This window comes from Pygocentrus nattereri, chromosome 14 (assembly GCF_015220715.1).
Source record: "Pygocentrus nattereri isolate fPygNat1 chromosome 14, fPygNat1.pri, whole genome shotgun sequence".
Lineage (NCBI taxonomy): Eukaryota > Metazoa > Chordata > Actinopteri > Characiformes > Serrasalmidae > Pygocentrus > Pygocentrus nattereri.
In genome coordinates, this window is record NC_051224.1 from 12,215,542 (window position 1) to 12,230,694 (window position 15,153).

General features: G+C 40.8%; 2 protein-coding genes across 3 annotated transcripts in view; both read left to right on the top strand.

The window, feature by feature from the left end:
- Positions 1 to 2,145, top strand: part of taok2a (TAO kinase 2a) — a 29,006-nt gene extending 26,861 nt beyond the window's left edge. For both annotated transcript variants that reach the window (XM_017681769.2, XM_017681770.2), the window contains exons 19-20: positions 426 to 608; positions 947 to 2,145. In XM_017681769.2, the coding sequence (XP_017537258.1) occupies positions 426 to 608; positions 947 to 1,888 (1,125 nt within the window). In that variant the 3' untranslated portion in view covers positions 1,889 to 2,145. The remainder of the gene's footprint in view (positions 1 to 425; positions 609 to 946) is intronic.
- Positions 2,146 to 8,292: 6,147 nt separating this feature from the next.
- Positions 8,293 to 15,153, top strand: cdipt (CDP-diacylglycerol--inositol 3-phosphatidyltransferase (phosphatidylinositol synthase)). Its single transcript, XM_017681790.2, has 6 exons — positions 8,293 to 8,335; positions 9,817 to 9,951; positions 10,050 to 10,203; positions 10,856 to 10,937; positions 12,520 to 12,601; positions 13,259 to 15,153. The coding sequence occupies exons 1-6, from the start codon at positions 8,293 to 8,295 to the stop codon at positions 13,402 to 13,404; spliced, it is 642 nt and encodes a 213-aa protein (XP_017537279.1). The 3' UTR covers positions 13,405 to 15,153.

The window sequence follows — 15,153 nt, forward strand, 5'->3', positions numbered from 1 at the left end:
ATAACACATGCACAATTCTGTTCACAGAGCATGTGTGCAAGACGGTAAGATGGTGTTTCAAATGCCTGCACCACATAATTAAAGGCACATATTACAATATATGCTTCTACCCAAGGGCATCAATTAAATTCAATTAAATAAATGAAATTAATTCATTAAAGCATGAAAAAAGACAAAGCTTCTGAATGTTGCATAGAGGACCAAATACCAAAGCAACAAATGAATACTTAATTTTAGCATAGAATATTGCTAATATTCATGTTATTTTGGCCAGCCCTATATTTTTTTTATAACCATTGTACAGCATGTTTTAGGAGTATGGATCACACCAGGTATCTAAAAGTCTCTAAAACTCTCTAAAGCCATCTCAGCTCCTGACGGTCTGATTCTCTGCTGACATCCTGCCCCTTTGCTTATCTCTTTAGCTGCGACTGGATGAGACGCAGGAGGCAGAGTACCAAGTCCTGCGGATGCAGCTTCAACAGGAGCTGGAGCTGCTGAATGCGTATCAGAGCAAGATTAAAATGCACACTGATACGCAGCACGAGAGGGAGATTAAAGACTTGGAGCAAAGAGTATCCATCCGGAGAGCGCTGCTTGAACAGAGGGTGAGACATATGTGCACACATGCATGCAAGTGTTGTATATTGTTCATGTTGTTCAGTAACATCAATATGAAAGAGGTAAATCAGCTGCCTTTTTCCAAGAATAAATCACCATCCCCTTTTTGTTTTAAAATAATTCAGAATTATACTAAAATAGTCAAATTGTAGATTTTGAAATTACATGATGTATTTAATAATTTCCTAATGAATGGTAATGGAATCAAATCATCGTTAAAAAAAGTGTTTCAATTTTATGAATTAAACACCAACTTTTTGCCTTTCACAAAGCAGGGAAGTTTGTTGCACATTCTTACATAATATATATCCTTGGCTCTCTTCAGATCGAGGAAGAGATGCTCTCTCTTCAGAATGAACGTTCTGAGCGCATCCGGACGTTGCTGGAGCGGCAGGCCCGAGAGATTGAGGCTTTCGACTCTGAGAGCATGCGGCTGGGTTTCAGCAACATGGCCCTCACTGGCATCCCTGCGGAGGCCTACAGCCAGGGCTACCCCAACCCACCCTCCTCAGGGCCCGGTGGCTGGCCCTCTCGCCCTGTGCCCCGCTCGGGCAGTCACTGGAGCCATGGTGTTCAGAATTCAGCAGCGCCCCCCTCCTGGAGGAGCCAGAACAGCACAGCTGGATTTGGCAGAATCGAGTCAGTCTCGATTCGGGAGAGGGAGCGAGAGAGAGAGAGGGACAGCGAGCGAGATTTCGACATACTGGGATCACGTGGCCTGCCTAGTTCTCTTTCGTCAGCCTCCTCGTCCTCCTCTTCATCCTCCTCGTCCCACCACCGCCTCCATTATCTTCCGCAGCAGTACCACCATCAGAGCACACCGCACCTGTACCGGGAGAGCCGTGAACGTGATCGGGAGCGAGAGAGAGAGTGGGTGGGTGGAGGAGGAGGAGGAGGGAGCCACCACCACTCCTCCTCTTCATCCTCCTACTCCCATGGACACTCACACCACCATCTCTCTGCCCACACTTCCTCTCAGTCTCTTGCTCTGCTTCCTCCTCCTCCACCACCTCCACCCATTTCTCTTTCCTCATCCTCTCCCCAATCATCCTCCTCCTCTTCCTCCTCTCAGGGTGGGTATGGAGGGAGAGGAGAGGGCCTGGTGGTGAGGGGCCCCAGCCTGATGGCCCTGAGGAACAGCCCGGGGCCCCTGAGGAGGACAGCGTCGGGTGGAGGGCCCGGAGGACCAGGTGGAGACGGAGGCCTGAGCCGCAGCACCTCCGTCACCTCTCACATCTCCAACGGGTCCCACCTCTCCTACTCCTAAAGTCACCAAGGAGCCAGACACCTTTGGCAGAAATTTGCGAGGGAGGCCCCCAGTTTGGGTTGGGCTCTTTAGTGTTAGAGCCTTTGTTCGCTGGTATTTAGTGTGGATTTGAAAGATCTTCATTCCACCCCTTTAATAGTAAATCAGGTGGGATTAGCCGTAGCCCAGGCTGTGGCTTTTTCTGATCAGTATTTTAGACAGTGAGCAGCAGTCATCACCTTTACTCATAAGGTAGATTGATCTCAGGGTTACCAAGGGAGTGGGTGGGAGCAGTGGGGGTTGGGGGCGGGGGGGGGGGCAGGCGCTAAAGACAGAGATGTGACAGAGTGAGAGAAGAAAGAAAGGTATGTGCTTGATATTTGAAGGTAGAATGCGAAAGTGAATGGTGCCAATACTGTATGGCAGGATGGTCATTCAGTGGTTCTGTTGGGGGCTTTTTTTGTATTCCTGGGAGAAAGAACACTTATCAGTAGACCAGAAAATTCAACAGGCTACCTCTAGAAAGAGCAATGCTTGAATTGCTTGCCGTGAAGTGCTAGCACACCCTTATAACAAACACTACATTAGAAAACCTGTCAGGATCCATGGAAAGATTAGATGTTAGATTGCCACACTGACTTTTGCAAGATGTCAACAGAAAGTGAATACTCCTAGCCCCCATCAGCAATTAAGGCTCCAATCAGAAATTGCTGCAGTATCTGTGCCAGTTTTTGGTACTATAGAAATAAACACTTTCAAACAGAAAAAGTACACTACGCTTTTGTAAAACTACAGACCCCTTTTTTGTGCTGGCATGGTGCTGTTTCAACGAAAAGGGTCTGGCTGCAGACATGCACTCTCAGCCTGACATGCACCGCCATCCTACTGGTGACGTCAGTGCACACTCTGCCACAATAGTGTTAGTCAGTTTTATGAGGAAAAACGGCGAACCACATACTGTTGGGCAACAAGAGGTACACTGATTGTGTATCAACGTTGTCGTACAGATAATGAGAGAATTAAAAATGGAAACTTTAAAAATAAAATCAACCACAATGATCAGACATGAATGTCGGGTTTATTCTCAGAAAAAAAAACAAAAATGCTACTGCCGAAACTCATGAAAGCCATGCTGAAGGTGATCACCAGTAGGTGCATTAAATGTAATCTAGCTGTGTTATGGACCAAAAAAAATGATTAAGTGATGAAAGCGCTAAGCAGCAGCAGCCAGAAGTTACTGTGCCGTTGGACGGCTTGTGCCATTGTGGCAGAGAGTGCATGTGCGCGTGATGTCACTGGGGCTGAGAGTGCATTCAGCTGATGGTGCATGTCTGCAGCCAGTCTCTATTGCTTTCAACTGTTCCTGATTGGGACTTTAAGGCCCCGGAAATGATAATTAAAATGCCAATGTGAGCTTTACTACTAAAAGAGAGAGAGGCAATAGTAAGCTGCATCAGAGTTAGTAGCATGTTGTTTTAAAATTAGTTTAAAGATATTAAACTGAACACAAAAGAGGGTGCTTAAAATAAATACCATGTAGTTGTGTATATAATACTAAAACCACACTAATCAAAAATGGTCATTAGAATGCACAGTTGTACTAGGGACAAGGAGAATTGTGTATTTTTTTTTTTATTTTTTAAAGCAACATTTTTTTTATTTGCCACACTTTCTTTGCATACTGCCATCCAGAGGCTCGAGTGACCTAAAGCAACTCCGCCCAGTGTCCTCATATGGATGCCAAGTTGTTTGTTTTAGTCGAGCAGTAATTGTCAATGACCCTTTTTTGTGTGGTCATGTTAAGAGGATCTTGGTTCATAGAACAGGTGTCTTCTTGCCTGATGTGTTGGAAAAGCCATTCAGAGGGCAGTGTATTACTGTTACATCTCCTTGTCTCTCTCTACAAAGGCATATGTGTATGTAACGTACGTGTCAATAGGAGAGCTGATTACATTGCATCAAGCCCTAATGTACAGAGGCCATTTGTATACAAAACCGTACACACAGCACATTTATATATGAGTGAGTATATATGTGTATTATACCTGTCAGGTTTGACAGCTAGGTTTAAGATTGTTCACTGTTAAATACTTTTGATCTATATTGTACTTATATAATGCGTGTGTACATAAAAGCACTAACTCAACTCTTGTATAGGATAATGATAATTTTGCTATGGGAACATATAGTAATTGGAAAGTAAGAAATGAAAAAAAACATACTGTTATTACTTCAACTACTGCAGTTGTAATTTATGTTGTAATTAATTCTAAACTAATTCTGTCACTTTTTTTTTTATTACTGCATTTTTTTTCTTTTTTTTTTTTAACGGTTTTAATTCCTTTTTTGCCAACATTGACCACTAGGTGGAGAATGCAAGTGATTTTACTGTGATGGAGAACTTGAGAAGTCTCACCTTTAGGGAGGGGGGAGGGGATGGGACAAAAAAAATAGAAAAGACTACCTATCCCAGCATTCCTTGTTACGTCTCAGGGTTAGGTGTCTGTTAAGCAGTGCATTCTTGGGATTGTAGTATTTTAGAGCCAGTATTAAACTTGTACAGGACATTTTAAAGAATTTTAGCTGTATAGAAAATTTCTAGCTAATTGTACATTGTCTAAAATGCCCCCTCTGATCCAGCATGTTTTGCCATATCATTTCAATGCCTAGATGTTGTCTTTTTTTGTCTTTTTTCATTTCTAGACACACTAAAGACAATTTGAGCTGTTCACATGGACAACCAAATTGTCTCAGTAACATACAAAGATTTTCACAGTGAACTGAAGGGGTCTCCAAACCTCCACACTGCCAGCTCTTCACAAACACCAGCGCTCACTTGCATACATTATATCTCGCTCGCTCGCGCTCTCTCGCTCTCGCGCTCTCTCGCTCTCGCGCTCGCTCACTCTTTCACTTTATAATTTTGTCATTTCCCTCCTTTTTTCTGTTTTTTTTTTTTTTTCTTTTGTATTTTTCATTTTATCATGCTGTCTTTTTTCCACTCCTTTGTCTCTTCCTTGCATACACACACTATGGAGACTTGCTGTACCTCACACTCCTATGTCTGCCTGACCTCTCCTTTTTTCGTTTTCCTTTGTTTGCTCCCCTCTTCAGCTCCCATTCCTCCAACATCCCCTTCAGTTAATCTTTTTTTTTTTTTCATTTCCTATGTTAAATCTCTTTTGTTGTAACTGAGTTTGTTTACCTTTTGAAGACAGAGGAGGAGAACCACTCTAAACCTCGGCCACCGTAGCTTTGGCCCACTTCACTCCATGTGTTTACAGCAAAACGTGCTGGATTCTTATAGCCGTCTGTTCTGGAGGGGGTGTTTCTAAGTCTGGGACTAAGAAATCGGAATGATCAGAGGAAAGCGTGGGCACCTCTGTCCCCATCTCTGCTCTGTTGGAAGAATGGGGGCGGTTCAGGCCAAGGAGAGAGAGAGAGAGAGTGTGTGTGTGTGTGTGTGTGTGTGTGCGTGCGTGTCTGTGTGTGAGAGCACACATTTGAAAGAGTGCTCTCAAGGCATGTGTTGATTTAAGTGTTAGCAAGAGGAGGCTGTTCAGAGAAAGTGCGATTCACAAGGCCAAACTGTGTTCAGGTTTAACAAGAGCAGGACAACAAGAAATGGGTTATAGAACTTGTACAGAAACCATTAACAAGTAATAAAAAAAGCATAAAAATCTAGCATTCGAGTCGTTCTTCCAGTCCATTTTTGTGCATCTTTCTGTGGTGTGTATTTTGTGCATGATCATGTTGTTGCTGTTGGCTCTGTGAGACCTACACTCAATGAGCCACTGCTGGAGCCTGTGCTTCACTGCTTTTAATCCGCACTGCTGGCAAGAGTCACTGAGGTCATGTTGAAGCAGCAACACACTGGACAGGGTTTGAGGTTACCATAGAGACCAAGTCCATAGGGCTGACCGCAGTGTCGCTGTGAGACACGTTGCTGTGTTTATCTGGTCAATTAACAAATCTTAATTGCAGGCCTGTCCCAGAGGCTTAACACAGCCAACAACCATCACTAGCTGTGGCAAACATAACCATTTTAAGCCAAGAGTTGTTCATACAAATTTATCTTTGATTTGCCTTTTAGTTCATAGTTCATCTATTTCAGCCAGCAGACAGCTGATTTTCCAAGAGGAAAAGGATGAGCTGTCTACAACTGTAATACAGTCAGGATGGCAGATGTACAGTGACTTTTGTAACTTTTTTGTTGCAGTATTTGCACCAAACAAATCAGCATTTGGCTTTTCAAATCATAGTTGTAAATTAAGGTTATCAGGTTAAATAATTATTTTTGCAATAAAGCTATTTACAGATCATTTTTATAGATTTGTAAAGGCACAATTCTATGCTTTTTTGCATTATTGATTCTACCAAACAGAATTTTTCTGATAAATATTTTTTTTTGGAGCTCAAGTTGGAGATGGTGCAGATTAAAGGGGAAGGCTTTGGCTTTACTTTAACTCTTCCATGTCCAGTGACCAGTATTAGTATGAAAAGAAGAAAAAAATGCTACAGGCCTTGTTCTGAAGGGTGCAAAAGAAACTTCTTACACTACCCCCCTTTTCTATTGTTTTAAAAATGAGCTTCTGTTCACGATCACATGTGGATTTTTGTTCCGTTACTCAGTACCTCCGTGTTACCAAACGATGGAATTTAATGTTTAAAAACTTTTAATAAGTTTTGGAAAATGTACACTGCTCAAAAAAAAGGGAACACTCAAATAACATCCTAGATCTGAATAAAAGTATTCAATGAGAATATTTCATTGTTCTGTACAAAGTTGAACATGCGGACAACAAAATCACACAAAAATCATCAATGGAAATCAAATTTATTAACCAATGGAGGCCATTTGGAGTCACAAACAAAATGAAAACAAAGTGGAAAAACACGACAGGCTGATCCAACTTTGATGTAATGTCCTTAAAACAAGTCAAAATGAGGCTCAGTATTGTGTGTGGCCTCCACGTGCCTGTATGACCTCCCTACAACACCTGGGCATGCTCCTGATGGTGTCAGATGGTCTCCTGAGGGATCTCCTACCGGACCTGGACTAAAGCCTCCGTCAACTCCTGGACAGTCTGTGGTGCAACGTGGCGTTGGTGGATGGAGCAAGACATGATGTCCCAGATGTGCTCAATCGGATTCAGGTCTGGGGAACGGGTGGGCTAGTCCATAGCTTCAATGCCTTCATCTTGCAGGAACTTCTGACACACTCCAGCCACATGAGGTTGTCCTGCATTGTGAGGAACCCAGGGCCAACTGTACCAGCATATGGTCTCACAAGGGGTCTGAGGATCTCATCTTGGTACCTAATGGCAGTCAGGCTACCTCTGGCGAGCACATGGAGGGCTGTGCGGCCCTCCAAAGAAATGCCACCCCACACCGTTACTGACCCACTGCCAAAACCGGTCATGCTGAAGGATGTTGCAGGCAGCAGATCGCTCTCCACGGTGTCTCCAGACTCTGTCACGTCTGTCACATGTGCTCAGTGTGAACCTGCTTTCATCTGTGAAGACCACAGGGCGCCAGTGGCGAATTTGCCAAGCGTCCTGCACGTTGTTGGGCTATGAGCACAACCCCCATCTGTGGACATCGGGCCCTCATACCATCCTCATGGAGTCGGTTTCTAACCGTTTGTGCAGACACATGCACGTTTGTGGCCTGCAGGAGGTCATTTTGCAGGGCTCTGGCAGTGCTCCTCCTGTTCCTCCTTGCACAAAGGCGGAGGTAGCGGTCCTGCTTCTAGGTTGTTTCCCTCCTACGGCCTCCTCCACGTCTCCTGGTGTACTGGCCTGTGTCCTGGTAGCGCCTCCAGCCTCTGGACACTACGCTGACAGACACAGCAAACCTTCTTGCCACAGCTCGCAATGATGTGCCATCCTGGATGAGCTGCACTACCTGAGCCACTTGTGTGGGTTGTAGAGTCCGTCTCATGCTACCACGAGTGTGAAAGCACCACCAACATTCAAAAGTGACCAAAACATCAGCCAGAAAGCATCAGTACTGAGAAGTGGTCTGTGGTCCCCACCTGCAGAACCACTCCTTTATTGAGTGAGTCTTGCTAATCACCAATAATTTCCTGTTGTCTATTCCATTTGCACAACAGCTGTGAAATTGATCGTCAATCAGTGTTGCTTCCTAAGTGGACAGTTTGATTTCACAGAAGTTTGATTTACTTGGAGTTATATTGTGTTGTTTAAGTGTTCCCTTTATTTTTTTGAGCAGTGTAGATTTCAAGGACTGAACACAGACACGGGTATTAATGGGTTAACTGCGCGAGCGGAAACCTGACGTCACACCTTACGACAAATGTATGCTTCCTGACGATCATCGAGCTGCTGAAACAGAAAGCGACACAGAATTAACTGACAAAAAAACCCAGTCAGCCTTCTGATCAGCACGCCACGGTGCTTATAATGGCCGAGGAGAACATCTTTCTGTTCGTGCCGAATTTGATCGGTAAGTCCCGCCGAGGCTCCGCGGTGTGTGTGTGTGTGTGTGTCGGTTAGATGAGCTAAAGCCGTGTTTGAATGAGTGACTGTCTTTTGATTTGCTCTGTGGGTCGTTTTAATATCATATCAAAAATGGTCGGAGGAGATCAGTGTAGGAGAAACTGCTGCAGCATTTAAGGTGGAACTGGAAAACCCGATCAAAAAGCCGCTGAATAGGGAAACCAACTTCAACCCTGTTCAGTTTAAAAAGGGTAACTTCGTCCACTGAAGCAAGAAGTACAGCAGCTCAGTCAGTCGGTTACTAACATCCTGTCAGCCATGCAGTGGGCTCCTCACATCGGCCTCACAGGGCTGACATTCTGCACATGAGGCAGCACCATTTAAGGTGGCCTGCCAGGTTCCGTCAGTCCGGCAGAAACAGCAGTGTTTCCTAATTACTTGCTTTTTTCTAGTCTTGGGTGACCATTGCGCTTTTATGGAGAGCCATTTTATTTTTCATTTCATTTTAATAGGGATGAAGAGTTTTTGCTAGTATGACTCACAGTTGGTCTGGGGGTGTATAACATATTGAAATCAATTTTTCCTAATTAAAACTATTTTAATACTAAAATATAGTACAGTACAAAATACATTACAAAAACAGATTAGAAACCTATCGGCCTTCTTTATTTGTATATTGTTTAGTTTTTTTGGTCCTCGGCCCACCATGCCTAATTCACCATGCCTGAATTAGAGCAGAGGCCCTCATAAGCCCACTTGCACATTTAATATGATTTTTGTCAAATAAAATAATGAAAACATCCTGGCCTTTGTTTCCAGTAAAGAAACATTTAGAAGACAACAAGTTATGTTTAGAGTTCAAATTAAAAGCTAAAATGATTCTTCTAGTTTGAAATGTCTGGGTTAATATGGAGGGACTGAACACGTCAAAACCACCATGAAAACTTTGCTTTAAAATGTGGGTTTGGAAATAAACATGTTCTTTTTTTCAGAGTTCTGTGGAACAAACTAGAAAAATGTTCTCATAATGTATATATTAATGAGTAAATAATAATAAATATGATAGTGCTGACAGTGTGGAATTACTAAAAGAAGTCCAAAGGACTTCACAGATAAATATTGCACTTAAACATGTTTATTCTAATTATTCTAATTATGCATGTCCCAATTGATATCTTATTAGCAGAAATGTAATTATTAGGCTACATGTTGCACTTTAGGTCTTTCATGTAAAAGTAAAATATCTTACGTGTAAGAATGGGTACTTTAATAACTCCTTTATTCCTCCCATTAAAAATGAACTGGGAAAAGCCATGAATTCTCATTTGTGAGAGAAATCTTGCATGCTAAAATATTTCTGCTACGAAAGATTTATTTAGACATGAATGTCAAGTTGCATTTTGCTAGTATTTTTGTACATTTTGAATTTTTGATATATAGAAAGTAGAAGCTAAATTAGCTCGCCATACTTTTTTCTTCTTGCCACAGGTTATGCCCGAATTATTTTGGCTTTGTTGTCCTTCTATTTGATGCCGTGCTGTCCAGCTCCAGCGGTGTTCTGTTACCTCCTGAGTGCACTGTTGGATGCCTTTGATGGACACGCAGCAAGAGCCCTTAATCAAGGTAGTTATTTCTTCCCTTTACTTTATAGGGACATATTGTGGTTTATGCAGTTGGAGAGTTCTCCACTTTTCTCTCATGCCGTCTTCCTTTCCATTCAGGCACTAAATTTGGTGCTATGCTGGACATGTTGACTGACCGCTGTGCCACCATGTGTCTGTTGGTGAACCTGGCTCTCCTCTACCCATCCTACACCTTCCTCTTTCAGTTGAGCATGAGCCTGGATGTGGCCAGCCACTGGCTGCACCTGCACAGGTGAGTCAGACACCCTTTTGTTTTCTTTCAGGTGCATGCAGTATGAAGTGGTCATTTGTCTTGTTTCCCAGAAATTCAGAAGGCTGTCTGGCTCTCAGTTCAAGAAATCACAGAGGGAATATATTTCAAATTCAGTTTTGTTCTTTCTTTTCTAAATTATGTATTTATTATTTTTGTGATCTCAGATTTAGGGGTTGGCATAATGTAAGGTGCATGTTCACGTAGTGTTAAAGCGATAGTTTGACTGCCAACATTACTGTTGTTAGCTATACAGTCTAATTAACAGTGTGTTATGCTGTGTCATACAAAAATCTATTTTTACTACTAAATGTGGTTTAAGGCAAGTTGGTATGGACCTAATTGGTGTCCATAATTTCACTTGTCAGCTACCTTACCCTTGTAGCTCTGCTGCAAACCTAAAGAAAGACATTTAGACACCAAAAATGTCTTGGCTGATCAACTGCGCTTGGGCGAAGGAGAAAAACCAAACCCCCTTTACACACTACTGCTGTTTAGGAGGTGCCATGTGATTTTGCCAGTTTGTCTCATCAGTTGGTGTTAGAAAGTAGATTTTTACACTTTGTCCTGTCCTGTAAAACATCTGTTTCAAATGGAAATGTATGTTCTGTCCTCTTGCATCTTTCTCTCTTAGCTCTATGATGAAGGGCGCAACCAGTCACAAAACCATTGACCTGTCTGGCAACCCCATTCTCAGGATCTATTACACCTCCAGGGTAATGCTCAAATACACATATCTACACCGCCTGTCGGAATTTACAGACACCTTGTCTTCTTCTTCTAAAATTTGACTTTTCTCACTCTTACTTTTCAGGACTGTATTTGCCAATAACATTTTAGCATAAAGATCATTCTTAAATGGTACAGTGATCATCACGCTAAATTTTCTGTCTACCAATTAAGATAATCTGAACACCGAATGCGATCTATTAGTGCAATTTTTTGGACAACAGTAATTCAAACTTGTATAACTGATTGTATCTTGCACACAAAACGCGTTTTTTTTTTCTTCAGATGGCCAAAATATGACATTTTATTTGCCCTCTATTTGATTTTTACAGACTTTTTCTTGCAAAATCTGACTAAGCCATCTCTGGTGTTGGCATGGCGACAACCAAGATGATAGAGCAGCTGTGTTCCAGCAGATACAACTTTTCACAAATGGCAAAAGGATGAGAATCTCTGAAAGCAGATCAAACTGAGTTACACTTCTAGGTTATAGCCTGTGCGGAAGCAGTCAGATATTCAGCTTCTGAATGAAGTGATAAAACTCTTTATGCTACTTTTCACTTTTCTAAAATCAACAGTAGCCCAGTGTTACATTTGCTCGATCTGTGAGTAGAGGATCTTGTTTTGCTCTTAAAGACATTCAGTCTGTTTGTTTTGAGCTTTGTCTCATGCAGAGCTGCATCTTCAAAATCAGTTCTGAGTTATGAAGATCTGAGCTGTGAGTAAAGGAGTTCATAAAGTTTCCACTCCTGAAAAGGGGAGCTCCTTTCATTTTTCCAAAGTGTAAAACATACTGCACAATGTCACAGATTGCCCATTTCATCATAGATCATAGATGTTGCGTAGTTTTGATACATAAAACTTGCATCTGAATATTTAGCTTTTTTCGTGTTGTTTTTTCATGTCTTGTTTTGTGCCGTCAGGAAACTGGGCCCAGTTAAGTACAGAGTTCCTGCAAAGCTATTTGCTTACACTTTGGGTATATTTTGGAGCATTCAGGTTTATGCTCATCAAAGTGTCTTCCCTGGTATTAAAGGCTTTGCCTGACATGTAATTTGACCATTTTTTTGTCCACGTATTGAAACAGTGGTTTCAACAGCTGATTGATTTGAGTGCTGATGAGTTATGACATCACAACATGAGGATAAACAGTATGGGATTTGGCCTTATTTCCATACAAGCACCATCAGTGATTGCTGTCACCAATATTTACACATGAGATTGTCCTCATCAAGACAGATTTGGTTAGTCTTTATTATGTTACATTAATCAACAAAAAGGTCCTTATTGGTATTACACAACATTTTAAAAAACCTTTGGCAGGCAGTTTATGTTCAAATCTTGAAGGGATTATATATCAAAAATATAGATAAAAGTAAAACTAATATAAATAAAAGTGTGTGTGTGTGTGTGTATGTATGTGTATATGTATGTATGTATGTATATATATATGTTTTTTTATAATCATTATATACTAAGTTGTTATTAAATGCAAAAACAGCAAATATTTATGCCAAGTGATACGCTACTGTATATAGGCTCCTCTAACTGCTGTGCTTTTTTCCATAGCCGGTGCTCTTTTTCATGTGTATGGGGAATGAGCTGTTTTACTGCCTGCTGTATGTGCTGTACTACATCGAAGAGCCACAGGGTGAGTGTTTGCAGTCACTAATGTTTCCTTCTGCCTAGCCACACTTCCCTCTTTCTCTTTTCCTCCTTCTACTTCTCCCATCTCGCTCGCCTTTGCCACAAACTGCTTGTCGTCTACATGTTGTGTGTCTAACTATGTAAATGGCTAATTGTTGTCCTTAGAATTCCTGCTGTATCTTGTATATACACTGTACTGTGCAGAAGGTTTAGGCAGCTGAGGAAATTGTTTAAAAGCTTTTCTACTGGTCAATAAGTGTTTCTTTGCTCAGAAAAACACTAATATTAGAATAAAAACAAATACTATGAATACATTGAATAGGGAATTCCCATAGACCCATATTGCATATAGTGTTTGCTTAACCGTTGGAAGCCCTCGGAAGGCCAGTATCGAATATAGTTATCATTCAGTACCTGTTTTGGCTAATCTGTACTTATGTACAAATCAGATGTGATGCTCTAGGAATTTAACAAATCTATGCAGTGGCTGGAGGCATCAAAAATTTGTTACTTTTTACTGCAGTTATTCTAAGGTTGTATAGCCTTTCAAAAAGACATTTCCAAGATAAATTAATAGTAAATAATAAAGAACAAATTTGCTACCAGATGTGAATGCCCCCAAAGCTCTTGTATGCAACTCTGTATGTGTATGTATTTTTAGTGTGGCTACAGTGGCTGTTGGCGGTGTGTGGCATTGTATGTGTGCTGAAGGCAGGCATCAGCGTACTCCACCTCATCACCGCCTCCCGCAACATGGCTGCCATTGACCTAGCTGACCGTGAAATGGAAAGGAGCAAGACCAAGTGAGAGAAGAATAAAGGAAGAATGGAGGAGTGCATCTAAATGGACCTGTGATGTATAAGCAGTAACTGTGTAAGGAGGGGATGAATGAAAAACGGGTGAATAAAAAGAGGGATGATACCTGTGGGGTTGGGAGGTTGAAGAGATAAAGAGCAGTTTAAAAGATAAGTTAAAGGAATACTTTAGTTTTTCAACCTAACCTCTGTTACAGCTGATGTTAACGGTTGATTTACCACAGACATTTCAGTGTGTTGCCTGTTGATTTGAGACTCCTTTGTCATAGAAACCACAGAGCAGCTGTTATAGAGTCATGTAATTAAAATGTTTATCTAGATAATTAAGAGGGAGGGGTTAGAGAAACATGATGAAAAAAGTATCAGAAGCGATGCTTATGACCACCTTGAGATTTATGTTTTTGACATAAAATGTGCAAAAACAGTGATCAAAACAAGTCTCTCTCGTTAAAAGCAATAGAACAAAATTCGCTGCAGTCTGTTGAAACCACATATGTTGCGAACCCACCCACTTGTTCTTCGAGAGAATATGTTCTTTCCTAAATATGTGGAAATGCATGAGAATTGTGGTAATCAGCGGTATGATGCAGAAGTGGCAGATTAAGCTTAGGTTACAGCTGAGTATTGCTTTAATACAATTGAACTGTTGATCAATTATTTATTTATTCATAGACTACTAGTGGTAATGTAATGGTTATATATCAGATTGCTGTTGCTCTTGTTTTAATCTTAAGTATCTTGGGTTTGTGTTTTTCTTATTCCATCTTAATAATGAAATATTATTTGATGCTGACCCTCACACCAACCACTGAGTAAAGGCATGGACATGATGTATGTTACCCTTTGGTAAAAAAGAGTAGTGTAGCAGGGATAAACATGCACATATTCTCCAGCTTGCTCAACTAAACGAATGACTGGCACATTCCACACTTCAAAATGAAAACCAGTTGGGTGTTGTGGTTTGTTTTTTGTTTACGTTAATTGGATTTTCTTTTATCAGTTGTAATATATTATTGTTGCTATCTATCATTTTACCTTTTATGTAAGTTTAAAAAAAAATAATAATATATCGCTGCTGTCGGACCTCTTATCTCCATTTTTTTTTGGGGGGGGGGGTCTTGACTTACATTAAAAGTTAAGTAGGTAGCTTTTATTTTTTTGTCATTCTCCTGTAAAGTTATAATTTTGCAGATATGAGGTTTTAAAAAACAAAGTTTTTTTAAACTTGCATAAAGGTACATGACAGTGCCATATTTTGTGTTTATCAGGGGTGGAAACAGTACACAGTAACTTTACTTATGTGAAAAAATGGGTCCTGTATTAAAATCTTACTGAGTTAGAAGTGGAAGTATGGTGCCAAATACATACTTGTACGAAAAGCCCAAATATATATATATACTTACACAGACAGTATAATTTTAGCAATAGCAGGAATTTGATAGAATATTCTGATAAAAATAATACATTTTTTCTTTTAAAATGTTATTGATTTAGAAATACAATTATTAAATTTCAATTGTACTCGACTAAAGTACAAATCTTCTAGAATAAGTACAATTACTCCTGTATGTTCCGCCCCTGGTATTAATTGGGAAAATAAATTGTTTGAGTGGAAATGTCACCTCTGGTAATCCCACTGTGTCATCCAAACCTCATGAATGTATTAGTACTAGAGGAACACTAGACATACTATTGCTTTCTGTAGACATTCACAGAAATAAAGAAATCCTCATAAAATTAA